Source organism: Myxocyprinus asiaticus, chromosome 44 (genome assembly GCF_019703515.2).
Source record: "Myxocyprinus asiaticus isolate MX2 ecotype Aquarium Trade chromosome 44, UBuf_Myxa_2, whole genome shotgun sequence".
Lineage (NCBI taxonomy): Eukaryota > Metazoa > Chordata > Actinopteri > Cypriniformes > Catostomidae > Myxocyprinus > Myxocyprinus asiaticus.
In genome coordinates this window covers 35,852,677-35,875,872 of record NC_059387.1, presented here as the reverse complement: position 1 = coordinate 35,875,872, position 23,196 = coordinate 35,852,677, and the positions used below count along the sequence as shown (strand labels likewise).

At 38.6% G+C, this 23,196-nt stretch overlaps 1 protein-coding gene across 10 annotated transcripts in view; it reads right to left on the bottom strand.

The window, feature by feature from the left end:
• The window catches only part of LOC127434615 (receptor-type tyrosine-protein phosphatase mu-like), a 316,778-nt gene that overhangs the window by 10,858 nt on the left and 282,724 nt on the right, over positions 1-23,196 (bottom strand). For all 10 annotated transcript variants that reach the window (XM_051687456.1, XM_051687457.1, XM_051687461.1 and 7 more), the window contains 6 exons: positions 22,777-22,853; positions 16,609-16,645; positions 12,113-12,210; positions 4,085-4,201; positions 1,929-2,083; positions 1,706-1,841 (listed from right to left, as the gene is read on the bottom strand). In XM_051687456.1, coding sequence (XP_051543416.1) covers positions 1,706-1,841; positions 1,929-2,083; positions 4,085-4,201; positions 12,113-12,210; positions 16,609-16,645; positions 22,777-22,853 — 620 coding nt within the window. The remainder of the gene's footprint in view (positions 1-1,705; positions 1,842-1,928; positions 2,084-4,084; positions 4,202-12,112; positions 12,211-16,608; positions 16,646-22,776; positions 22,854-23,196) is intronic.

Here is a 23,196-nt window from a genome sequence, read left to right as displayed (position 1 = left end):
TCGTGGTGGCGTAGTGACTCGCCTCAATCCGGGTGGTGGAGGACGAATCTCAGTTGCCTCCGCGTCTGAGACCGTCAATCCACGCATCTTATCACGTGACATGTTAAGCGCGTTACCGTGGAGACGTAGCGCGTGTGAAGGCTTCACGCTATTCTCCGCGGCATCCACACACAACTCACCACGTGCCCCACCGAGAGCGAGAACCACATTAATAGCGACCACGAGGAGGTTACCCCATGTGACTCTACCCTCCCTAGCAACTGGGCCAATCTGGTTGCTTAGGAGACCTGGCTGGAGTCACTCAGCACACCCTGGATTCGAACTCGTGACTCCAGGTGTGGTAGTCAGCATCAATACTCGCTGAGATCAGAAAAACAGATGGTCATGACCCAAACTCATGCCACTGGATAAGTCAATGTGTCATTAAGTAAAAGTGTCACGTGGCTTGTTGAGCGTGTTACCCAGGCCCCCCTTTTAATGTACTTTTAGTACTTTTCAAATGTCTTTTATATACAGATATGACTTATTTAGCCCTAGACCCAGACTTTCAATATTAAACTGAAACATTAAAAAATTTAAAACATAAAAATAAACAATTTCAATATTTACTGTGTGAAAATGATTATCAGTTATTAAAAAATGACGACTCTCCCACAGTTGTGACGTCATTTCCACAAAACAATTTTGCCCCTAATCTATTTAAATTTTATTTTTTTAAGTTAGTGTACTTGTTAATCAAGTGGACAAAAGTGTCAGTGAAGAGCATGCTTGAGATGAAATATGAGACAAAAAGAAAAATCAAGGGAAATATGTAAAGTTGTGCGTTGGTCATTTTTATTTGAAAAGTGTTAAAAATGTCATTTCCATCAGCGTCATTTCTAGCACAGAATTCTATTAAACACAATACAGAATTTGAGATGTGCTGGAAATGACACTATGGTGGGAATTTTCATGACAAAAATGACATAGATCTCCTGTGATGTATGTATTAGAGGTCAACCAGTAGTGGATTTTGCTGATACCAATAACTAAGGTGGTGCAAAAGGCCGATAACCGATTAATCGGCCGATAGTTTTTTTTTAAATCAATGTATAGAATGATAATTTAAGTGTTTATTACTATGAAGGGCTTCAAACTTAATTAAAATTCCAAAAGCAGTTTATTATGCAACCAAAATCTCAATAATAACCAGAAAAATTCAGATTTGTTGTATAACGTGAGACTTAAGCCCAAAATACACAGGGGACTCTTATTTTGAAATGACAAGAGACTTGCCTCCATTACAATGCAGAGTTTTGTATATATTTCACCAAGTGAGGTTTACTGATGAGGAATAATAAGAAAAAAGACGATAACCGATAGTTCCGAAAAGCAACTATCGGCACCGGTTAAAGGTAAAACCGATGTTTCGGTCGACTTCTAGCAAAATAAGAGAAAAATGTAACTTAATATGCATCCAAACGGTGGTCTTCAATATTTATTAAAATTTACATTTGTAATTTTTAAGCAATCTAAGTGCTAATATTTATGTGGCTCTTCGCAAAGTGATTAAAAATGGCCAGTTTTATGGAGTAAAATAAAAGTTATGGATTGAAGATTGGATGGATGGATGATGGATTGGTAGATTTTGGTTTGTGTGAGAAGACAACATCTGAAGACATAATTTGTTTGGCTAGTGGGTATGAAGACGTTTGTGATTGGTTACCTCCGTCTGCACCATGTTGACTCTTCGAGATCGCAGTTCCCTCACGCAGTTGTAGATGTCAACGACGCCCTCGCGCTCCGCCATGTCCAACATGATGTCAATGACGATGAAGCAGCCGGTGCGTCCCGCCCCAGCGCTGAGGACACATACAATCACACACACACATTTAACAAACACATACGCACACTGATCCAGAGGGTCATGTGATCTTATGAGAGTTCACCTGCAGTGGATGACCATCGGCCCGGCATTCGCTGGACTCTTGGCTTTAACTCTGCGCACGAAGCCGAGCAGTCCGGTGGCGTGATACGGCACTCCGTGATCCGGCCAGCCCGTGAAATGAAACTGCCGGATCTCTCGGATCTCATGAGCTCCTCGCTGACAAACAAACAAACAGACAAACAGAGATGAAGTTGCTGGCATTGTGTTCACACTAACAGCCTCCTGCAAACACCATCCGACAATAAAACTGCTCTGAGATCAGATGCAAATCCTCTGAATTTACACACAAACACACACTGAATAAATATTCACCGCTCTTTATTTGCCATCAGGCATTTAGAGTCGTGCAACCAGAAGGGAAAGTGAAATGTGAGAAGGGACAGATGAACAAACAACAAAGAAATACAAAATATCAGGAAGTTCAAGAAAAGACATTTGACTTTAGTCACAGTTTTCTACAGCAACAGGGATTATTATGAAGGCCAAAGAAACAATAATCAGTGCTGAGATCAGCTGAACGATTACTGTGTTCTGTTTATGTGTTTGAGTTTCTTGAAGTTTGATACTGATTTAGATTGTTTATGTAGTTTCATACTGAAGTAGTGAGTTTTAGATATGTTTAATAGTGAGGAACCTCCAGGTGTTCGTGAGATGTAAAGAGGTTGTGTACAAAAATGTCTGTCATTTACTGAATTTTAAAAATATTAACAGATAATTCCAAACATAAATTTTTTTGCAAATGAATATAGTTGTATTGTTAATGTAGTAATTTATAAATGATCAACTAACTATAAACGAATGCTTTATACAGTGTAGTTATTATAAAGTGTTACCAAATCTTGTAGACATCCTTGTATATAACGGTGTGACGAGGAGGAAGGCGGGGCCGGGCCGTGAGTCCACACGGCCAGCCCCCAATCGGGCTAATCAGTCGAGGAGGGGGATAAAGCCATGTGGCAGTTTGGAAGAGAGAGAGCCACACGCAGCTGCCGTGTGTGTTTATGTTTGTGTTTTTTTACGTTTTCCTTAAACATTATTTTGACTGTTCAGCCAGTTCCCGCCTCCTCCTCCCCATTTTAAACCCTGTTGAATTGGTGCCGAAACCCGGGAAGGAGGAGGGATGCGCTGTAGTGGTGTCCTCACTACTGCCGTGCGCCGAAAGGAGCAGCCGTGGCCGGGGGACGGAGGAGTCACTGCCGGCCGCCTGGATGCGGAGGAACGGCCGCCGTCCGCAAGGGGAGGAGGAGCTCGCTGCCAGCTGCCTGGAGTGGTGGAGCCGCTGCCAGGGGTCGGAGGACTTGCTAACAGCCGCCAGAATGCAGAGGGGTCGGAGGACTCGCTGCTGTCCGCCCGGGGAGGAGCGGCTGTCATCCACCAGAAGGTGGATGAGTGGTCGAGGACCAGGCGACGCATGTCTGGGAACCGGTGATCAATGTCTGAGTCGCTCCACCTCACTCTTTCCCTCTCCCCTTTTCCCTCCCCTTGTCTCCCTCCCAGGTCTTGAGAGGCGGGGAAAGCCTGCCGGCAGGCGCAGCTGGAATGGCAACACACTCCCTGAAATGGGGGGGGGGGGTATGTACGTCATGCCGGGGGTTCCTTGACCTGAGGCAAAGGAGGGAGAGGTGTGACGCGGAGGAGGGCGGGGCCGGGTCATGAGTGCACATGGCCGGCCCCCAATCAGGCTAATCGGCCGAGGAAGGGGATAAAGCCGAGCCGAGGGATAAAGCCAAGCCGGATGCGGCAGTTCGGGAGAGAGAGAGCCACACGCAGCTGCCTTGTGTGTTAAACATTACTTTGACTGTTCAGCCAGTTCCCGCCTAGATGTAACATGTCATTTCCCCCACACCCAAATTTATAATGGTTGCTATGTCTCTAGCATTGTTACTGATTTGAAAAGTAATTTTTAATGATTGAAAATTTAGGTTACCTTTATAATAAAAATATATCACATGCACAAATGAAATTACAGTTTGTTTATAAAAATCATCAGGAATATGAAAACAAAAATGAAGGATAAAAATGGACCATAACAAAAAATAAAATAGACCGTAGTTTGGTAGTAATGCAGTTTAATAGCGAGTTACACAGTGTAGTTTTGATAGTGTTGTGATAGTAAGTTGAACAGTGTTGTGACTTTTTGACAGAGTATTTTGATACCTTTTCCACAGCAAAGGTGCGAATCACGTATTCAGACAGCAGCTGTGTTTCGATCAGTGTCACTTTCATGTCCCTGTAGATTTCTGTGTCATCGGGCCAATACTTGCAACATTTCACCTGTAAACACACACAAACGGGTTTAAGAAGAGCTGTTTGTTTATGACCTCACAGGAGATACAAAACACTTTGTGAAAAAGTTAGAAGACGTTTTCATGAGATACACTTAAAATGGCTCAACGTCTTTGTATGCTGTTTGTTCAAACATTTTTTTGCATGAATATTCACAGTTAGACATGATATTAAAGTCTGCATTAGCTTTCTGCTGTTGTATGACAGATATTCACTTCAAATGACCCCCCGTTTCAGATTACCCCATACTAATGACCCCATCTGTCTCGATTTAACCCCTTCATTACCAAACCACACCTCTAGAGACACATGGGGTCAAAGATATAGGCAAAAAAAAAAATTAAGAAAAAGAAGAATAGATCATACAGAAAAACAATGGTATCCCCTTATTTGTATCCCCTTTCTCCCAATTTGGAATGCCCAATTCCCACTACTTAGTAGGTCCTAGTGGTGGTGCGGTTACTCACTTCAATCCGGGTGGCGGAGGACAAGTCTCAGTTGCCTCCACTTCTGAGACCGTCAATCCGCGCATCTTATCACGTGACTCGTTGTGCATGACACCGCGGAGACTCACAGCATGTGGAGGCTCATGCTACTCTCCGCGATCCACGCACAATTTACCACACGCCCCATTGAGAGCGAGAACCACCAATCACGACCACGAGGAGGTTACCCCATGTGACTCTACCCTCCCTAGCAACTGGGTCAATTTGGTTGCTTAGGAGACCTGACTGGAGTCACTCAGCACGTCCTTCCTACTCTTACTAGCACTTCATGAGGTCATGATTGACAGCATTTTTTTTTTTTTTGGTGGATTTTCTCCCCTTTTTCTGACCAGTTTGGAATGCCCAATTCCCAATGCGCTCTAAGTCCTCGTGGTGGTGTAGTGACTCGCCTCAATCTGGGTGGCGGAGGACGAATCTCAGTTGCCTCCGTGTCTGAGACAGTCAATCCGCGCATCTTATCACGTGACTTGTTGAGTGCGTTACCACGGAGACGTAGCACGTGTGGAGGCTTCACGCTATTCTCCAATTTGGTTGCTTAGGAGACCTGACTGGAGTCACTCAGCACGTCCTTCCTACTCTTACTAGCACTTCATGAGGTCATGGCTTTAACTGGTGGATTTTATCCCCTTTTTCTGACCAGTTTGGAATGCCCAATTCCCAATGCGCTCTAAGTCCTTGTGGTGGCGTAGTGACTCGCCTCAATCTGGGTGGCGGAGGACGAATCTCAGTTGCCTCCGTGTCTGATACAGTCAATCCGCGCATCTTATCACGTGACTTGTTGAGCGCGTTACCACGGAGACGTAGCACGTGTGGAGGTGTCACACTATTCTCCACGGCATCCACACACAACTCACCACGCGACCCACCAAGAGCGAGAACCACATTATAGCGACCACGAGGAGGTTACCCCATGTGACTCTACCCTCCCTAGCAACCGGGCCAATTTAGTTGCTTAGGAGACCTGGCTGGAGTCACTCAGCACACCCTGGATTCGAACTCGCGACTCCAGGTGTGGTAGTCAGCATCTTTACTTGCTAAACTACCCAGGCCCCCTATGACTGACAGCATTGACTGGACGATAAATCATGTTGCATTTTGACATCCCCTTTGACATGTGAATTGAAATGTTTTCGAACAAACCCAACCAAGGGACACTCAGTGCGGTTACATGCACAGTTATAATCGAACTACAAAGTAGACGAGCTACAGTCTTCCTCTGTCTGTCCGAGTACACACGACAACATGCGTAATCGGATATTTGAAGGAAGGACGTGTAAAAGTGCCAGTAAAACAGAATACACTTCAGTTGTGTTTTTCGGAGCTTGAGAACAACACTGAAGTTAATTGCAGTCTGATCAGCCGAGCCAGAATCGCATTATCTAGGTCTGTTAGTCCAACTTGGCAAAAATCGATGTTTAGTCAAACTAAAGCATTTACGTGGAATTTAAGCAAAATGCCACGTAAATGTACTGACTCATCAGAAGCAAATCATACTCTGAGATCAAAGACTGATGATTTTGCTCTACAAAAGAAAAAGAAATCTTTTACAATTACCAAAATTACTATCTCAGATGGCAAACTGTGGTCACAATCACAGCATGTGCACTGAGCTTTAGTTTCTCATTCCATCTGTTTGTCATCTGTTTAGCTCGTTCTCTTTCTCTCCACCCATTCGCTCTTCATCATTATCGTGCTTTCCTTTCCTATAAGCGTATTAAGACAGCTCTAATTGGCGGGATAATTGTACTCTAATAGCTGAGCATATTTCTCTCTGGAAACGCCTCAGTCGTGCAGTCTTTGCCTGAAGGCCGCTGTCAGGCCGGAAAAACAATAGCACGATGATGCTATCGCCACCCGCCTAATTATCAAACAGAATTATCATTAGAGTATCTCCTAAATGAGGGTGCATTAATCATGTAATGACTTATTTACATATTCAATCGCAGTAAAAAGGAGATATTTCCACAAGCTCACTGCCAGCTGACAAACCAATATAAATGTCATGGCCATCATGGGAAAAAAACAGCATCACAGACAGGAAAAATAAACAAATAAATAAAAACTAGTCATGACAGTAATGTCACAGTTGCAAAAATGGACCCATTTTCTTTATTCAAAATATAATTTCTAATTTCTTTCTTTTCATTTTGGTGTGAAATATGACCTGGAAATGTTCTTGATAGGTGTTGTGCAGTTCATAATGATTTGTACATGTATAAGATTGTGATATTGTGAAGTTCAGGGTAGTTTCTAGTCTCTGTTGAAGGTCTTGCTGGCCTACTTCTATCACGGTCTAATTTTAACCTCAACGGACTGAATGCAACACTAGTATTCCTTCATTCATAATTTGATGACTTATTAATGACTCAAATGTTATTCCAGAGGAGACCTTTTTGTTCTTGTCAGATATTAAGATGGGGCTTTAAAATCCCATTAGTTCCGAGCGGCAGATTTCTGCTGAGATTTGATCCTCTTCTCGCCAGCGGCTCTTCCAGCACGATAGTGTCGCTTTGACTCGGTCCCCTCCGCACATTGGAGTTTCTTCAGAATAGACGTATATACCAGAGAGACAAAGATTCTGAGATGATCATAGAGAGACAGTCTTTAGATTAGTGTCCCAAGCGGTTTGATCCAGGATAATCTTCTTCTAACAGTGGCAACCTTAAGTGTCTTGACTGACATCACACACTTTAAACATCCAGACACTTAATCTGCTTAGTGTCCACCACATGCATTATAGACAATAAACACATATGAGATTATAATATATATAAAAACTAGATTTATACATATTCTGAAGAAAACGTGAGTGGTGTTTGTCTGAGTAAAACTTGCCACCATGATGCTACGGTGTTTAGGGTGGTTGCCATGGTGTTGCTAGAGTATGGGGTTGCTAAAGTGTTCTGACTGTTTTTTAGCACATTACCAATTGGTTACTAGGGTGATATGGTTGGTTGCTAGTAGGGCTGCAGCTAATGATTATTTAGAAAATTGATTAAAGGAATATTCCAGGTTCAATACAAGATGGACAGCATTTGTGTCATAATGTTGATTACCACGAAAATTAATTTCGACTCATCCCTCCTTTTCATTAAATGTGTTCCAGTGAGACACTTACAATGGAAGTCAATGGGGTAACTTTTTGGAGGGTTTAAAGTCAGAAATGTGAAGCTTATAATCTTATAAAAACACTTACATTAATTCTTCTGTTAAACTTGTGTATTATTGTAAAATTGTTTATACATACATAGGGTTTTAGGGTTTATGACATTGTATCGTCATGGCAACTAAGTTGTAAAATTGGCTATAACTTTAACAGATGCAGTTAATATGTGATTTTATGACAGTAAAATCATGTTAACACACATATTGTTTATGTCTTGTGTCTATACTTTTGAAACAGTGAGTATTTTAATGATTACAGATTATTGACCCCATTGACTTCCATTGTAAGTGACTCACTGGAACATTCATTTTTTTAAAGAAATGTAGAAAAAATGTAGAAAATAACAGTTATGGGTCGTAACTTGGGTCGTGTTTTTTTGGTTCAATGTCTCTGCCATTTTTCAAACGACTTAACGCTTTTTTTTTTTTTTTTACCACTGTAACGTGAATAATAATAATACATAATAATATACTGTATAATAATAATAATAATAATAATAATAATATATATATATATATATATATATATATATATATATATATATATATATATATAATTTAAATTGTAAAATATTTATACATATATGTTAGTATGTGTTAAACTGTTTTGAAGTATTGCTAAAGTAATTTTTGTCACAATAATAGAAAATAATGGCACAAAAATCTTAACAGTCCTAAAAATAGGCTTCATTTGCATAATTAAAAATATATGAAAGGTATTTATATATATATATATATATATATATATATATACACATACATACATACATACATATATATATATATATATATATATATATATATAAATAATACTTTTCTATTATTTATTTGTTTTTCATTATTTACAATTATACACAATTCCACCTTAAATTCTCATTACTGTATATATACAGTACATACATATCACTGAAGGGGCTTCTCAGTGCACTCTGCACACATCCTGCTAATCGATAATGAAATTAGTTGATTATTATTTTCATGATTGATTTTATCGATTAGTTGTTGCAGCACTAGTTGCTAGGTGCTTGTTTACTGACCCAAGTCTCGTTTGGAAGGCTGCGTGCTAGGTAGGACATGTCCTTTGAAGGCTGCAGTATACTGAGTGTCCTCCTTTAAACAAGCTCCGTTTAAACGACACGGCCTTCGTAGGACAAACAGAAACGTAACGGAACATTGGTTGCTATGACAGCACGCCACACTTTAACAAGCGGGAACGCTTTGAGTGAGAAGGGAATATATGAGGTACATTTTAGGAGCATTATAATGATGTAAAAAGAAAAGAAAATTGATTTTACAGTTGTACTTTTAGTGTAATACTTTAATTTAATTATATATTAATATAATTGGCGTTATTTTTTTTTAGACATTTCCGTTGAAGCAAAGAATTGTGGGTTGTGAGTGCCCATGAAGGATACAACTCATGCATCCTCCGAATTCCTGTGAAACAAGGTCACATTCGAAGGCTGCATTGAAGTGTCCTAATCACTTTTCTGAAACGAGACAGCCTTGATGACGTATGCGGCCGACAAATGCGACCTCCGGAGGATGCAGCCTTCCAAACGAGACACAGCCTCTGATATTCTGGTCTGTAGATATGTCTCCATTCCCTCCTTCAATGCAAGTCTATGGGGTTTCTTTTTGCTCTGGATAGCTGGCAAGTGTTTCATGTTTGAAATATTTTCCATCACAACAGCTCCGGTGTGTGTCGGCCAGAGAGATCTGCTGTTGCTCTTAATTAGCTGCTAAATTAGACCTGCGTGTAAACACACACACACACACACACACACACACACACACACACACACACACACACACACAGACACACAGACACACACACAAACAAACACACTCACACACACATTTACAAACACACTCACACACACATTTACAAACACACTCACACACACACACACACACACACACACACACACACACACTCATGTTGGTGCAGCTATCATTATGAGGACTCTCCATAGACATAATGATTTTTATACTGTACAAACTATAGATTATATCCCCTAACCCTAACCCTACCCCTAAACCTAACCCTCACACACACATATACACACACAACACACCCTAACCCTACCCCTAAACCTAACCCTCACAAAAAAACTTTCTGCATTTTTACATTTTCAATAAAACATCATTTAGTATGTTTAAGTGATTTAATTTATGGGGACACTAGAAATGTCTTCATAAACCACATTTATAGCATAATACCCTTGTAATTACCAGTTTATAACCTAAAAAAAGTCCTCTTTTAAACCACTTAAACCTGCCCACATACACACACACACACTGACACACACACACACACTGACACACACTGAGAAACACACACACAGAAACACACACACACACACAGAGACACACATACACACACACACACTGAGACACACACACTGACACACACACACACTGAGACACACACACTGACACACACACACACAGACACACACACACACAGACACACACACACACACACTGAGACACACACACACACACACACACTGAGACACACACACACACACTGAGACACACACACACACACACACACACACACACACTGAGACACACACACACACTGAGACACACACACACACTGAGACACACACACACACACACTCAGTGAGACACACACACACACACTCAGTGAGACACACACACACACACTGAGACACACACACACACACACTGAGACACACACACTGACACACACACACACACACACACTGACACACACACACACACACTCACTGAGACACACACACACACACACACACTCACTGAGACACACACACACACACACACACACATACACACACACACTCACTGAGACACACACACAGACGCACGCACACACACACACACACACTGAGACACACACACACACACACAAACACACACTCTTTCATATCACTTCCAAATCCTAATCATTTCATATGGATCCTATAGATTAATTCTGTCAGCTAAAACTGAATATTCCCAGGCAGCCTTTGATTAGGCAGATCAGTGTATGTGTGTGTGTGTGTGTGTGTGTTTGGATCAGGGCCCGTTTGTCTTGTCCAGTTGTTGGAGTCGTCTGTGAGTCTGTCAGTCTGGACAGAAGACAGCGGCGTCCGGGCTCGCGGCAGCTTGCAGTGAATATGGTGAAGACGCAGAGAATTCCCCGAGTTCATCAGCGAGGAGGACGAGCAGATGGTGTGTTGATGAGGAAGGAGCGTTGTGACTCTCTTGGCTACTCGAAAGAGCTTGGCAAATAATTCAGCCGTCCGCAGGGACGAATCGCACGTCTTCTATACAATCGCAGGTGACACAATGTGAACACAACAGTGGCCGGACGCCAATTTCTGATTGTGCTTTTAGCCGGCGATACAGGAGTATTCTTTAAATACGTTTGCTCAAGTTCTTACTGGAATACTTGAAAGATTGGCATTATTTTTATTCTGGATTTTACTTGTTTAGTTTAACCATTGCTAATCGATTCATAAACAGAACAAACACTCCAAACAACCTCAGATGTTGCAAAAAAAAAAAAAGATACTAGATGAAAGATACATATAGGCTATTGTCAAAACCGCTTATTTCAGATGTTTAAAGGTGAAGTGTGTAATTTCTGTGGCATTAAATAATGACTGATAATTTTTCAAACACTCCCGTCTTCCATTGGTCATTCAAACAGGTAGTCCCGCCCCAAACATGTGCCATGAGTTGGAAGTTGTCATGTTGTGATGCTTAAACAAAGAGATGGACGATTTTACAGCGTCACAGTCACAGTGATTACACTCTACAGGAAGTCAAACTGACTCTGAACATTAAACTGAGACACCAGAACAGAATTAAACATCCAAACAAATTTAAAAGCTTCAGCGTTAATAGAAAAAAGTCAATTATTTTAGTCTTTTAGACAGCTGGTGTTAAAACACTGATCTTACGCTGAATGTTTCAAGGTTTCTCAGTCTGCTTCTGTCTCTTGTGAAGAATTTAAATGCTTTTGTTCTTCGGTCTCTAGATGTTCTCGATTCTCTGCTCAGATCTTCCCTGAAGTGTTTCCCAGGCCTTTGTTTTACATCAGAGATGTTTACTTCGGTCAGGTCTGGAGAGATTTCTTTTATTTCATCTTAAATAAAATCGATAAAACCCATAGATCTGAGTTTGTGTTTAATTCTGACAGTGTTGAGTGATCGGGGAAAAATTAAACTCCAGAGAATAAACATTCACTCACCCGGCCAACTTCAACCAGGTTTGTAACCATGACGATGGTTGCCGTGTTCTCCTGCCAAATCATCCTCCAGAAGTCGTAGATGGTCTCCTGCATGGGACCTGAGAACAGGCAAAACAACAAACTGTCAAGAACATGTCCAGGTCATATTTCACCCCAAAATCAAAACAAAGAAATAATACATTTTATTGTGCATAAAGAATTACTTTTCTTTGTTACATAATTTTCATACTAAATGAGCACATTTCCCTCCAAATTAATCAAACTTTTTCTTATTATTGTACTGTCAACTTAAATTGTCAAGTATTTATACATAATGGTAGAATTTGTTGAACTGTCTTAAAATATTGCTATAAAGTATTTTATGTCACATTAATACAAAAATAATGGCAATAAAAATCATAATAATCCAAAATATTACTTTATAATAAAGTAATAATACATTATATTATGCATAAATATTTATTTTGTAATTTATTTAACATTATTTACATGAAAATTAAGCACATGACTTTCTCATTATTGTAATGTGAAAAATAATAATAATATATTATTTAAATTGTCAAGTATTTATACATCACAGTAACTGTCTTAAAGTTTGCTAAAGTCATAATTTTTTTGTCACAATAATGTAAAAATGTGTTTTAAAAATAGGCTTCATTTGCATCATTCAAAATATAAAAAGTTATAAGACATTACATTATGGATAAAGATTTATTTTGTATTATTTTTATTATTATTATTATTATTTTTTACATTATGTACATGATAATTAAGCACAAATTCCACCTAAAATTCCCATTACTGTAATGTGAAGAATGAATAATGTGCTATTTACATTCCAAAGTATTAAGACATCACGGTAATATTTGTTGTACTGTCTTTAATAATTTGTTACATAAAAATAATACCAGTAATTGTCATAAAATAATGATATTAATGATCTTAAAAAAAATATATAATTTCATATTTTTTAATGTTTGGATGAAATATGAATATTTAAATATTTAGAGCACACAAACAACAAAAATAAACAAACTGACATACACAATAACATTCAAGCAAATATCATAAAGCAGCTGGTCTTTGTCGGATTATAGAAGTTCAAATCCAGGAATTAAAACTTTCAAATGGCTCATTCATAAATGCAGGGAAACAAGTTTGAGCAGATTTGTGCATCTGTGTTTCCATTAAAGCTCCAAATCAACTTAATAAGGGCAACATGTATGCCAGCAGCCAGTAATAACAGAGCAGCGCGAGGAATTAAAATCACACGTTTAATTAATTCTAATTAGCATTGTTTTTAATCAACAAGCAAATACCGAAATGACTTTTGACAAGCTAATTAGCTCATGCAAATCTGCGCTCACGTACACCCGTGCTCAAGCGTTTGCTCTGTGTGAACATAAATTACATCCAACAGGAAAAAAATAAGAGCATTTTACATATTCATACACACACATAAACGTCAGCATTAACAAACACTCGTGCAGCTCTCAATACTCAACAACTCTTTATGAATGACTCTGCATTTGACTTTGGTTTCACACGAGCAGTTTGTGGGTGTAAAAGTTCTCATTATCTTGTAAGCATGACAAATTCAATCAAGATTGGTCAAAACCAGACGGCACTCAATCGAGAAATATACTAATATATTCTTCCTCATGAATCACTTGGTTGAATGGATCTAGTTCAGGAGTGTAGATACCCATAAGACAGGAAAATCACAAATCAGATCTCGTTAATATCTCAATTGTTTCTCCTAGACGGCAATGAGATTAAACGGAGAGTAAATGGACACTTTAGTTGAAGTCTCCTGCTTCTCAGATGATTTCCTGAGAAAAAGACTCCAGTAGTCTCACACGTGTCTCCTCTAGTGTTTCACAAGAGATCTCAACAATGTTTCAAACTGTGCTGTTTTGCTCAAGATACCAAAGTCTGCTATAAAAAGTCAGAGATCTCAATATGAACTCATTTCTCCCCAGAGCAAATTATCTGAGCCATGATATCCACATTCAGTTTATAGCTCTATACTCTTACTGTGTGTCAACAATTGACTCATTGTGTCTATTTTTATTTTTATGTTGGTTTGACAAACCAACATACTGTTATTCTACAAATTTTGTTTGGGTGTTTTCAAAGTTCCAAATCAGAGACCAAATATTCTAATACTAACTCCTCCAAGAGCTTTCAACCAATATCCACCAAATTTGGCACATACCTTCAGACTGTTCTGGAATAGTGTGCTAGGTATTTTCGAACTGATCGGACTCACGGTTTTCGCACAGCAGATGATCAAATATTTGAAAAATCCTACAGACTTACATTGATGGAATGATCTTATGGGTCAATGGAATGCTTGTTAATTCAAACTCCAATTGTCCAAAATTCTAATGTAAACAAACCCACAAAAGGCCTTTAATTATGTTGGCTTGACAAAGTTTTTTTTTATTTATTTTTTTATTCCTAAACCGAGACCAAAATGTTTTACACTAACTCCACCAAAAGCTGTCAAGCTACATCCACTAAACTTGGCACATACCTTCAGACTGTTCTGGAATAGTGTGCTTTGTATTTTCGAACTGATTGGACTTACGGTTTTAACACAGCGGGCAATCAAATTCCGAAAAATGCAACAGACTAACATTGATGGAATGATCTTATGGGTCAGTGGAATGCTTGTTAATTCAAACTCCAATTTTCAAAAATTCAAATGTAAACAAACCTACTAAAGATCTGTCTGTATGTCTGTCAATAATTATATATCAAATGATAAACCTTTCGTTTTCATTGTATTTCTGTTTACCAAATATTTCCTAAAAGAAACACATACACATGCAGCCTTTAAAAAATCCTTAAAGAGCAACATCCTGATCATAACTCGGATCTCACGTATCAGGAGAACGGAGGAGCGCTCTGACATTTGCAGTAATTTGCTGATACTCTCAGTGCTTTGCTTAAGCTGTAAGTGGAGTCATCCAACAGCAATTACCACGGTAACGGCCTCCGGTGCTCAGCAGGAGGAAGACTGGAGCGTTGCTGTCAGGCCGCCGTTACCGCGCCGAGGGACTAATGCATTCATCGTTCTAGTGAGCTCATTTCAATGAGACCTCTGGGATTCTGTACAGAGAAATTATTCCCATTTTTTAAGCCGTTCTGTAAGATGACTGCAGCTGCATCGCCAGATTCAATGTTTTCTCAGAGCGCTTATTTTCAGATGTGCTGCATTAATGCATGACTGCAGTCATTTGCTCACATGGTGTAGGCAAATAATAATCCTAGTGTGTCTTGAGTGTCTTTAACTGTGTGTATCTTTGTAATTGGGCCCTGGACTTACAGTAACGTGCAATACTGTGCCTGTTAAAAGTTTGGACACACCTACTCATTCTTTATTTCTATGCTCTACATTTTTGAACAATAGTAAAGTCATTAAAACTACAAAATAACACAAAGTATGATAAAAGTATGGACCAAAAATATTAAACAAATCAAAAATGTGAGCTTGATCGCAGCTCTGGACACTCTGTTTGATTACCACAAAAATGTAATTAAATTAAATTAAAATTGTTGCTCTTTTTCACTTTCTGTGGCATTTTTGCCTCAAGGGCCCGCTAATTTTTGACTCCGGTATCAATACAGATTTCCTGATTTGATTTGATTTTGATACACAAGCTCTCAATTCCATTCAATTTTGATACGATTTATTAGATTACAATTAATTTGGGCATATTTAATTTATAATGCTCATTTTGCTCACATAGTACCCTTGTTTTGGGCACATGTTCCCTTAAATAGACAAAAAGGTATGATTTATTTTTCGTTCCCAGAGGATAAAACCACTTTTGTTCCATAGTGATGTTATGTTGTGAATTAATAAACTGTGTTGAAAGTCCATCGGTTATGTTACATGATTATTTTGGAGTCATGCTGACTAGTGTCTCGGGTCAGATTAAGAACGCGAGCCGGACAGCACGTGAAGAAAAGAGAGAGGAAGTAAAAGAGGCGTTACGGACAGCGAGCATCTCTGTGGACGTGCTCGGCATCGCTCCAATGAACAAGTAATTACGCCACTCGCAGCGCCATTAAACCAGCTTGTGAGTCTATTAAAGGAAGTGATTGCGTTCAGAGCGCTGGAACTCTACCTGAACAAGACCGCAGTCCAGCACACGAGAAAACTCTCGCAACAATTAACTACCAATCAGACGTGGCCTCCAGGGGGATGCTGGGTTAGCGGGCTGCACTGACTGCCAGATTTAACACACAGTAGCTAATCCATTTATTTTGTACCAGTGTCCCTCAACAACACCCCTCCCCCCCACCCAGCACAAAAGATGATTAATTGTTCCAAGACACAGTTTCAGCACAAAACAGCTCAGCAAGTGTGTGTGTGTGTATGTGTGTGTGTGTGTGTTAACATATCCATGGGGATAACAACTTCTGAACTGCACTTCCAAACCAAACAGAGTTTACAGAGAAAGTAAACAACTTGAGTGTCTTACCTTGTGTAGCGATGTAATGATTTGGACGATGGTAGCCCTAGAAAGACAACAAGACAGAGCGTACTGATTACATTTTAGTACTTGGGTCATTGACAAATAAGGTCGTCCGAGATGATAAAAATGAGAAATCGTTTAAAAATGTAGTTTAAAACATTTGTGTCAAGTTCGTAGAAATGTAATATTTGCATGCATGTCGGTTTCACAATTTAAAAAAAACAAACATTTGTGGCATGTTCTGCAAAAAAAGAAAAAGAAAAGAAAAAAGAAAGAAAAGATTTAATGACTTCAAAAAATGTTATGTGGTGTAACCATCAAGTAAAATGTATTAATATATTTTCTTTGCACCTTGAATACATGAAAGTGTACACAACATAATTATTAATTAAGATGTTTCTAAACATTTTTCAATGATATATGTGTGTGTGTGTGTGTGTGTGTGTGTGTGTGTGTATGTATATATATATATTTCAAATATCATGGATTTTTAAATCAAGACTGTCAAGAAGTTTTCTCAGGGTTACCCCATTTGACCTGAACAAAATGTGCCTTGACATGAAAATGTAAAACAATCTGATATTTAATAATATGAAAATATAACATATATATTTTAAATTTCACACACATGACAACAATGGCTACCTACATGTTGTTTAAACTACATGACTTTAACTTGGTGGACAACTGTTATTAATTATGTTCTGAAACAAAATTTCTTTACTGCTATTTTTATTTATTTATTTATTTATTTTTTAATGAAATAACAATAGAAAAAATTATTCTGCACACACATTTCTTTTTTCAAGAATTTCAGCTTTTAATGAGACTTTTATTTGTTTTGTTTTTTTACTATCACCAGATGGTTATAGCACAACATTTTTTAATTTAAGCCTCAGAAAAAAAACATATATCTATATAATATGACTATAAAATATAAATATAAGTCAGTCAGTTATCAAAAACATGTCCATCATAGAAGAGGTGTTTTAAAGTAATTGTTTTGCATGAATTGCATTTATGTATTTTTGAAAAAAAAAAAAATATATATATATCTGGACAAAAAAAATAATAATTAAATAGAGTCACGCCATTTTCACACTCGTCAAACATCAAATACTATTTTAGCTAGATCAAATGTTTAATGCATAATCAATGACAAAGCACTGAATTATTAATTTTCAAAAACAGTCGAAAATCTATAACTCCACTTATACATGTCTATCTGTTCTGAAACCTAGTGAGCTGTCTACGTAGGTAGTATTTTAAGGCATCAAAGCCAAACTCCTGACCCGAAGCCTGCAAGAAAAGGTCTAATTAAATCTAATTAAAATGTAATTCAATCCATTTAAAAATGGAAAATGGCTTTATAATAAACATCAGATACTGAATGATCTTTTCCATTCAGAATTTAGAGTCTAAACTATCTGTTTTATAAAGAAACTCGGATTATCTGTTAACCAGTCAGAATCAAGAATTCAACAGTACTGTAATATACTACATTGTTTTAAATCAATGCGTATTAGAACAATAATAAAACCATGTAACAAATTTTTTTGTGTGTTTTTTTTGGTTCCTGGGTAGTAAGTATTATTTCCTAGTTGCTTATGCCTCAAAAGTATAGAAAATGGCTATTATTCCCCACAAACTTTGCTTTTGTGACCAGGACAGTGATATTTTGAAATGTACCTATTTTCCAGAACATTCCAGATAGATTCAGTGCTGAGTAAACTTGGGAGTAACTTCTAGAACTTTCTAGAACTTTCCAGTAATATAAATAGTAGTATAGATACAGGGGCCTTAAGCCCACCAGTTCAGTTTAGTTCCAGCTGTCTAAGTGGATACATATCTGCATTTTTCTGAGATGGCATCAAGAGGCTGCAAGCATCCGGCAGACACATTTTGCTATGTCTGCGGCCAATTTATCAAGATAAGAGTGAAAAAGTACTCTGTGGAAGCATCTGCTAAGATGTGTGAGGCCTAAAAGGCATATTTCGGCATGCCTGTCGGGGATCAAGACAAACTCTGGGTACCTCATTTCACCTGCGAGCACTGCAAAAAAAACTCTGGAAGATGGACAATTGTTGCTCTGAATTTTATGTTATAAAATGTGTTAATTTTTAACATTGTAAAAGTTTTTAATTTTAAAATGTTTTACAATTTTCAATGTTATTGAAAAAATATATCATATATAAAAATGTTGCAAGAATCTCTTACGCATTAGTCATGGGTAAAATAAATGTATTTTTGTAGGATGGTACAGAGGGGAAAACAGCCATGAAGTTCGCTATCCCAAGAATTTTGTGGCAACCCACTAACCACTCAAGCAACTGCTACTTCTGCATGGTGGACCCTTCCAAACCTCGGACTGGCAAGAATGCACCTGCTATCATGTATCCGGACCTTCCTTCATCCATCGCCCCGGTGCCACACTGCCATGAGCTCTCCGTACCCACTCCTCCAGAGAGAGAGCAACCGTCTTTAGAAGAGAGCAGCAAGTCAGAGAGCAAGGAAGACGTTGTAGATCCAGATGACAACTTCAGAGGTGGAGCTGAGGAGAGAAACCCACACTAACCCAACCAAAAACACCTCAAAGACTTGATTAGACATCTTGTTCTCACCAAGTCAATGTCGAGCTTTTGACGTCTAGGCTCAAGCAGTGGAACTTGTTGGATGAAAGTGTGCAATTTGCAGATCAGAGGAAGTGTCACCAACCTTTTTCCAGCTTCTTCACCCATCAAGATGGGCTCTGCTTCTGCCACAATGTGACCAGTCTGTTCGAGGCAATCGGAATCGCCTGTAACCAGAATGAGTGGAGCCTTTTCATTGGCAGCTCATCCAGGAGCCTCAAAGCCGTGGTGCTCCATAATGGTAACAAGTACCCGTCTCTTCCCCTGGCTCACTTGGTACACCTCAAAGAGGATTACAACAACATCAAGACCTTGCTGGATGCCTTGAAGTATAATGAGTATGGCTGGGAGGTCATAGGAGACTTCAGAATGGTGGCATTCCTGATGGGTCTCCAAGGCGGTTTTACAAAGTTTCCCTGCTATCTTTGCCTTTGGGACAGCAGGGACACCAAGGTGCACTACCACAGGCGGGACTGGCCACAGCGGACCGAGTTCTCTGTGGGGAGGAACAACATCAATCTCTAGATAAGGAGTCGGCAGCCTTAAAGTACCTTCAAGACTTCTTCCCTAAGCTGTCTGAGGCAAAGTTCAAAGGTCTTCGTTAGACCACAGATAAAGAAGATCCTGGAATGCAATGAATTCCCCAAGAAGCTCACTAGTAAGGAGGAAGTGGCTTGGAACAGCTTTGTCGCTGTGGTTTGGGGCTTCCTGGGCAATCACAAGGCCAAAAACTATGTGGAACTGGTTGAGACTCTGGTGAAGGACTATGGCACAGTGGGCTGTAGGATGTCCCTCAAAGTCCATATCCTTGATGCTCATTTTGATAAATTCGAGGAGAACATGGGAGCGTACTCGGAGGAGCAAGGCGAGCTCCTCCATCAGGATATACTGGACTTTGAATGCCGCTACCAAAGACAGTATAACGAGAACATGATGGGGGCTGATTCGTGAAAGTGATTTACAATATAATCGTTTTGTATTATTTTAGTATAAACACATGTTAATTTGGATTCATATGTTGTTTTTTCTGACTTTATGTGAACGAAAAGACACAAATTCGCCCGTTTTCTCATTGGAAATAGGTAAATTTCAAAATATTACTGTCCTGGTCTCAAAAGCAAAGTTTGTGGGGAATAATAGCCATTTTCTATACTTTTGAGGCATAAGCAATTAGGAAATAACACTTACTACCCAGGAACAAAAATTGTGTTACATAGTGTAATTGCAGTACAAATTCAGAGAGTTGTATCAGGTATGGTGAATCTGTTTATAATTGAACTCTTAATATTCTCCATTGTAACACACATATCTACGGTAATTCCTAAAATACAGATTGTGGGATTATGTTCTAGAATAGGCTCAGTGTCTGTGGGATTTCGATAATCCGCTCATTTCATTCGTCAAGCATCTTGTATCCCACCAAGAACTCAGTAGCACCAAACTCTTCCCCTTTTATCTCCAGCATATTTAACAGCACCCGTATGTAATTAGTGTTTGGAATAAAGGCCCTGATGGAGGAGGAAACATCTATTGGTTTCTCTCTCATTTTAATGGCATCTTTATCTGTCTGCGGCCCACCGTGAAATTTGTTTACGTCTATACATAGTGTTTAATTTCAACTCTTAAAATGCACCTGCACAGCTGTGAATTCAAAAGCAGTTAGGCCTGAGAAAACCTTCTGTTTACACATCTGTAAATACACTGTACTTGTTTTTGTGTGACGTCATCGGTAGATGTGAACTGGACTCAGTCATCATGAACACACCCGTGTGTAGGAGTTATTACTCATAGAATGAGACATGAAGTCTTTGAATAGTTTAACACTAAATTTTGATTCAGTTATATAAAATAGACTGTTTTCTAGTTAATTAATGTATATTAAGAATACACTTATGTTCAATTTAACATCGTCACCCTATTTGATTAACCCTTACAAAAATTAACCATTATTTTACTATAGTAATAATGTAGTAAGCATGACAGTAGTAATCATGGTAAATTTTGTGGTTGCTATGGTTTTATTTCAAACAGCATAGTCAAACTATAATTAAATCATGGTTAATGTGCATAAGGGAATATCTCCCTTGTTAAGGATAATTTGCGTAAGGGTATGCCACCCTTGTTAAGGATAATTTGCATAAGGGAATGTCACCCTTATTAAGGATATAACTATCAGTTGATATTACAGAATTTCTGAGGAATTCTGTGGAATAATATAATATCATCTACTTTTGTAAAAGAGTATTTTGAATGTAGTTTAACTACTTTAAGTTAAGCATAACTTTTACCTTCTCCAACACTATCAAACACAAATAAAACCTGACTTTTTTCCTTCTAAACAGAAACTCATGAAACATTTATTTAACGCAAGGAGTCTCGCTGCACAATTACAATTAATTATGAAAATAAACTTCAGCTGAATTGTCATATGTGGGTGAACTATCCCTTTAATTTAGAACTGCATGATGGAGCCAACTTTGAATATAATTCACCTGATCCATTTTAAAACATAACATGATTCATTGTCATTCATGATGTTCAGTGTCGTGCAGTGCGCTAAAAGATGCAGAGTTATTTATTTATTACTCTTCCTCTGTTCAGAGCATCTTTTGTTCTAAATGTTTACAGCATCCAACAAACATAACGTGCCTGCTATCCAAACCGAGTGGCTGTTTTCTTCCAGGATATTCAACTGGACACAGGAAGTCTCACACAGGCTGATCAGTATGCATGATGTGTGCTGACATGTTTGGATCAGAGCCAGAGGTTGACAGCACACCAAAATAACATTTACTGTGTCAAAAGCTCCACACCAGGAGAAACATCAGCCCAGTTATTTTAGTAAGTAACTCACAAGGGAAACATCATACGACTGACTCAATAACCACAGGACATTTACTTAACAACTGCTAACTAGTGCCTTTAAGAATCTAACCAATCGCTGAACAGGTAATTATGATCTTCTGATAAGATCAATATAAAGTTCAGCCTATACTCTTACTGTACTGTACGACTCTATGCCTCATTAGGGTCTGTTTTTACTCCTCTTAATGAATTTTAGGAATAACATCTGAGACTGAGTTGATCCTTAAATGAACAAGAACTCAGTTAAGTCTCAATTAAGTACAGTAAGTCTCTCATTTAACTCATTTAATTCTGAGCAGTAAAAAAAGTTCCCTGGGGTGATTTTATTATCTAAAAAGAGAATACTGACTCAAATGTCAAAACTTCCCACAAACTAAAATTGTCCTTTTAAGACTAACTAGTTTTGACAGACACAAGACTAAACTCCAGGATAATACAGACAGTGTCTGTTGTGTGTGTGTGTGTGTGTGTGTGTGTGTGTGTGAAAATCAAATCCAAAACTTGCTGACAGAGTGTCTGGATTAACTGTCTGTTTTTTTAAACAGACGAGGTGAGACGAGACATGAATGAGACAGACACTGTGATTGTGTTATTCATTGCACGCACAAACACATACACACATGCACACAAACACACACATTGACCTTTACCATAAGCTCTGGTGAGTGTGTGTACTTACATCAACATAATTTGCATTAATGTAATCGGAGCTCTGCTCTCCCTCCACAGGCTGCAGTCTGACGCGCGAGTGATCATCTGAAACAAAACAAACAAACAAAACAGACAAACAAGTTATGCAACAGTAATATTCATCAACAGAGGGAAGAGCCTCAATCAATCAATCAACCAACCAACCAATCCACATTTACATTTGGCTTGTATCCAAAGCAACTTACCAATGAGCAAAAGATAACAAGCATTTTGTCTTACAGTACAAAAAATGACAAATCTGTCAACCTACCAACCAATTTACCAATCTACCATCATACCAATCAAGTTACCTACCCCACCAACCTACTAATCCTCCAAACTACCAACCTTCCTACCTATCTTCCTACAATCTACCAACCTACCTACCTTTCAGTCGACCACCCTACCA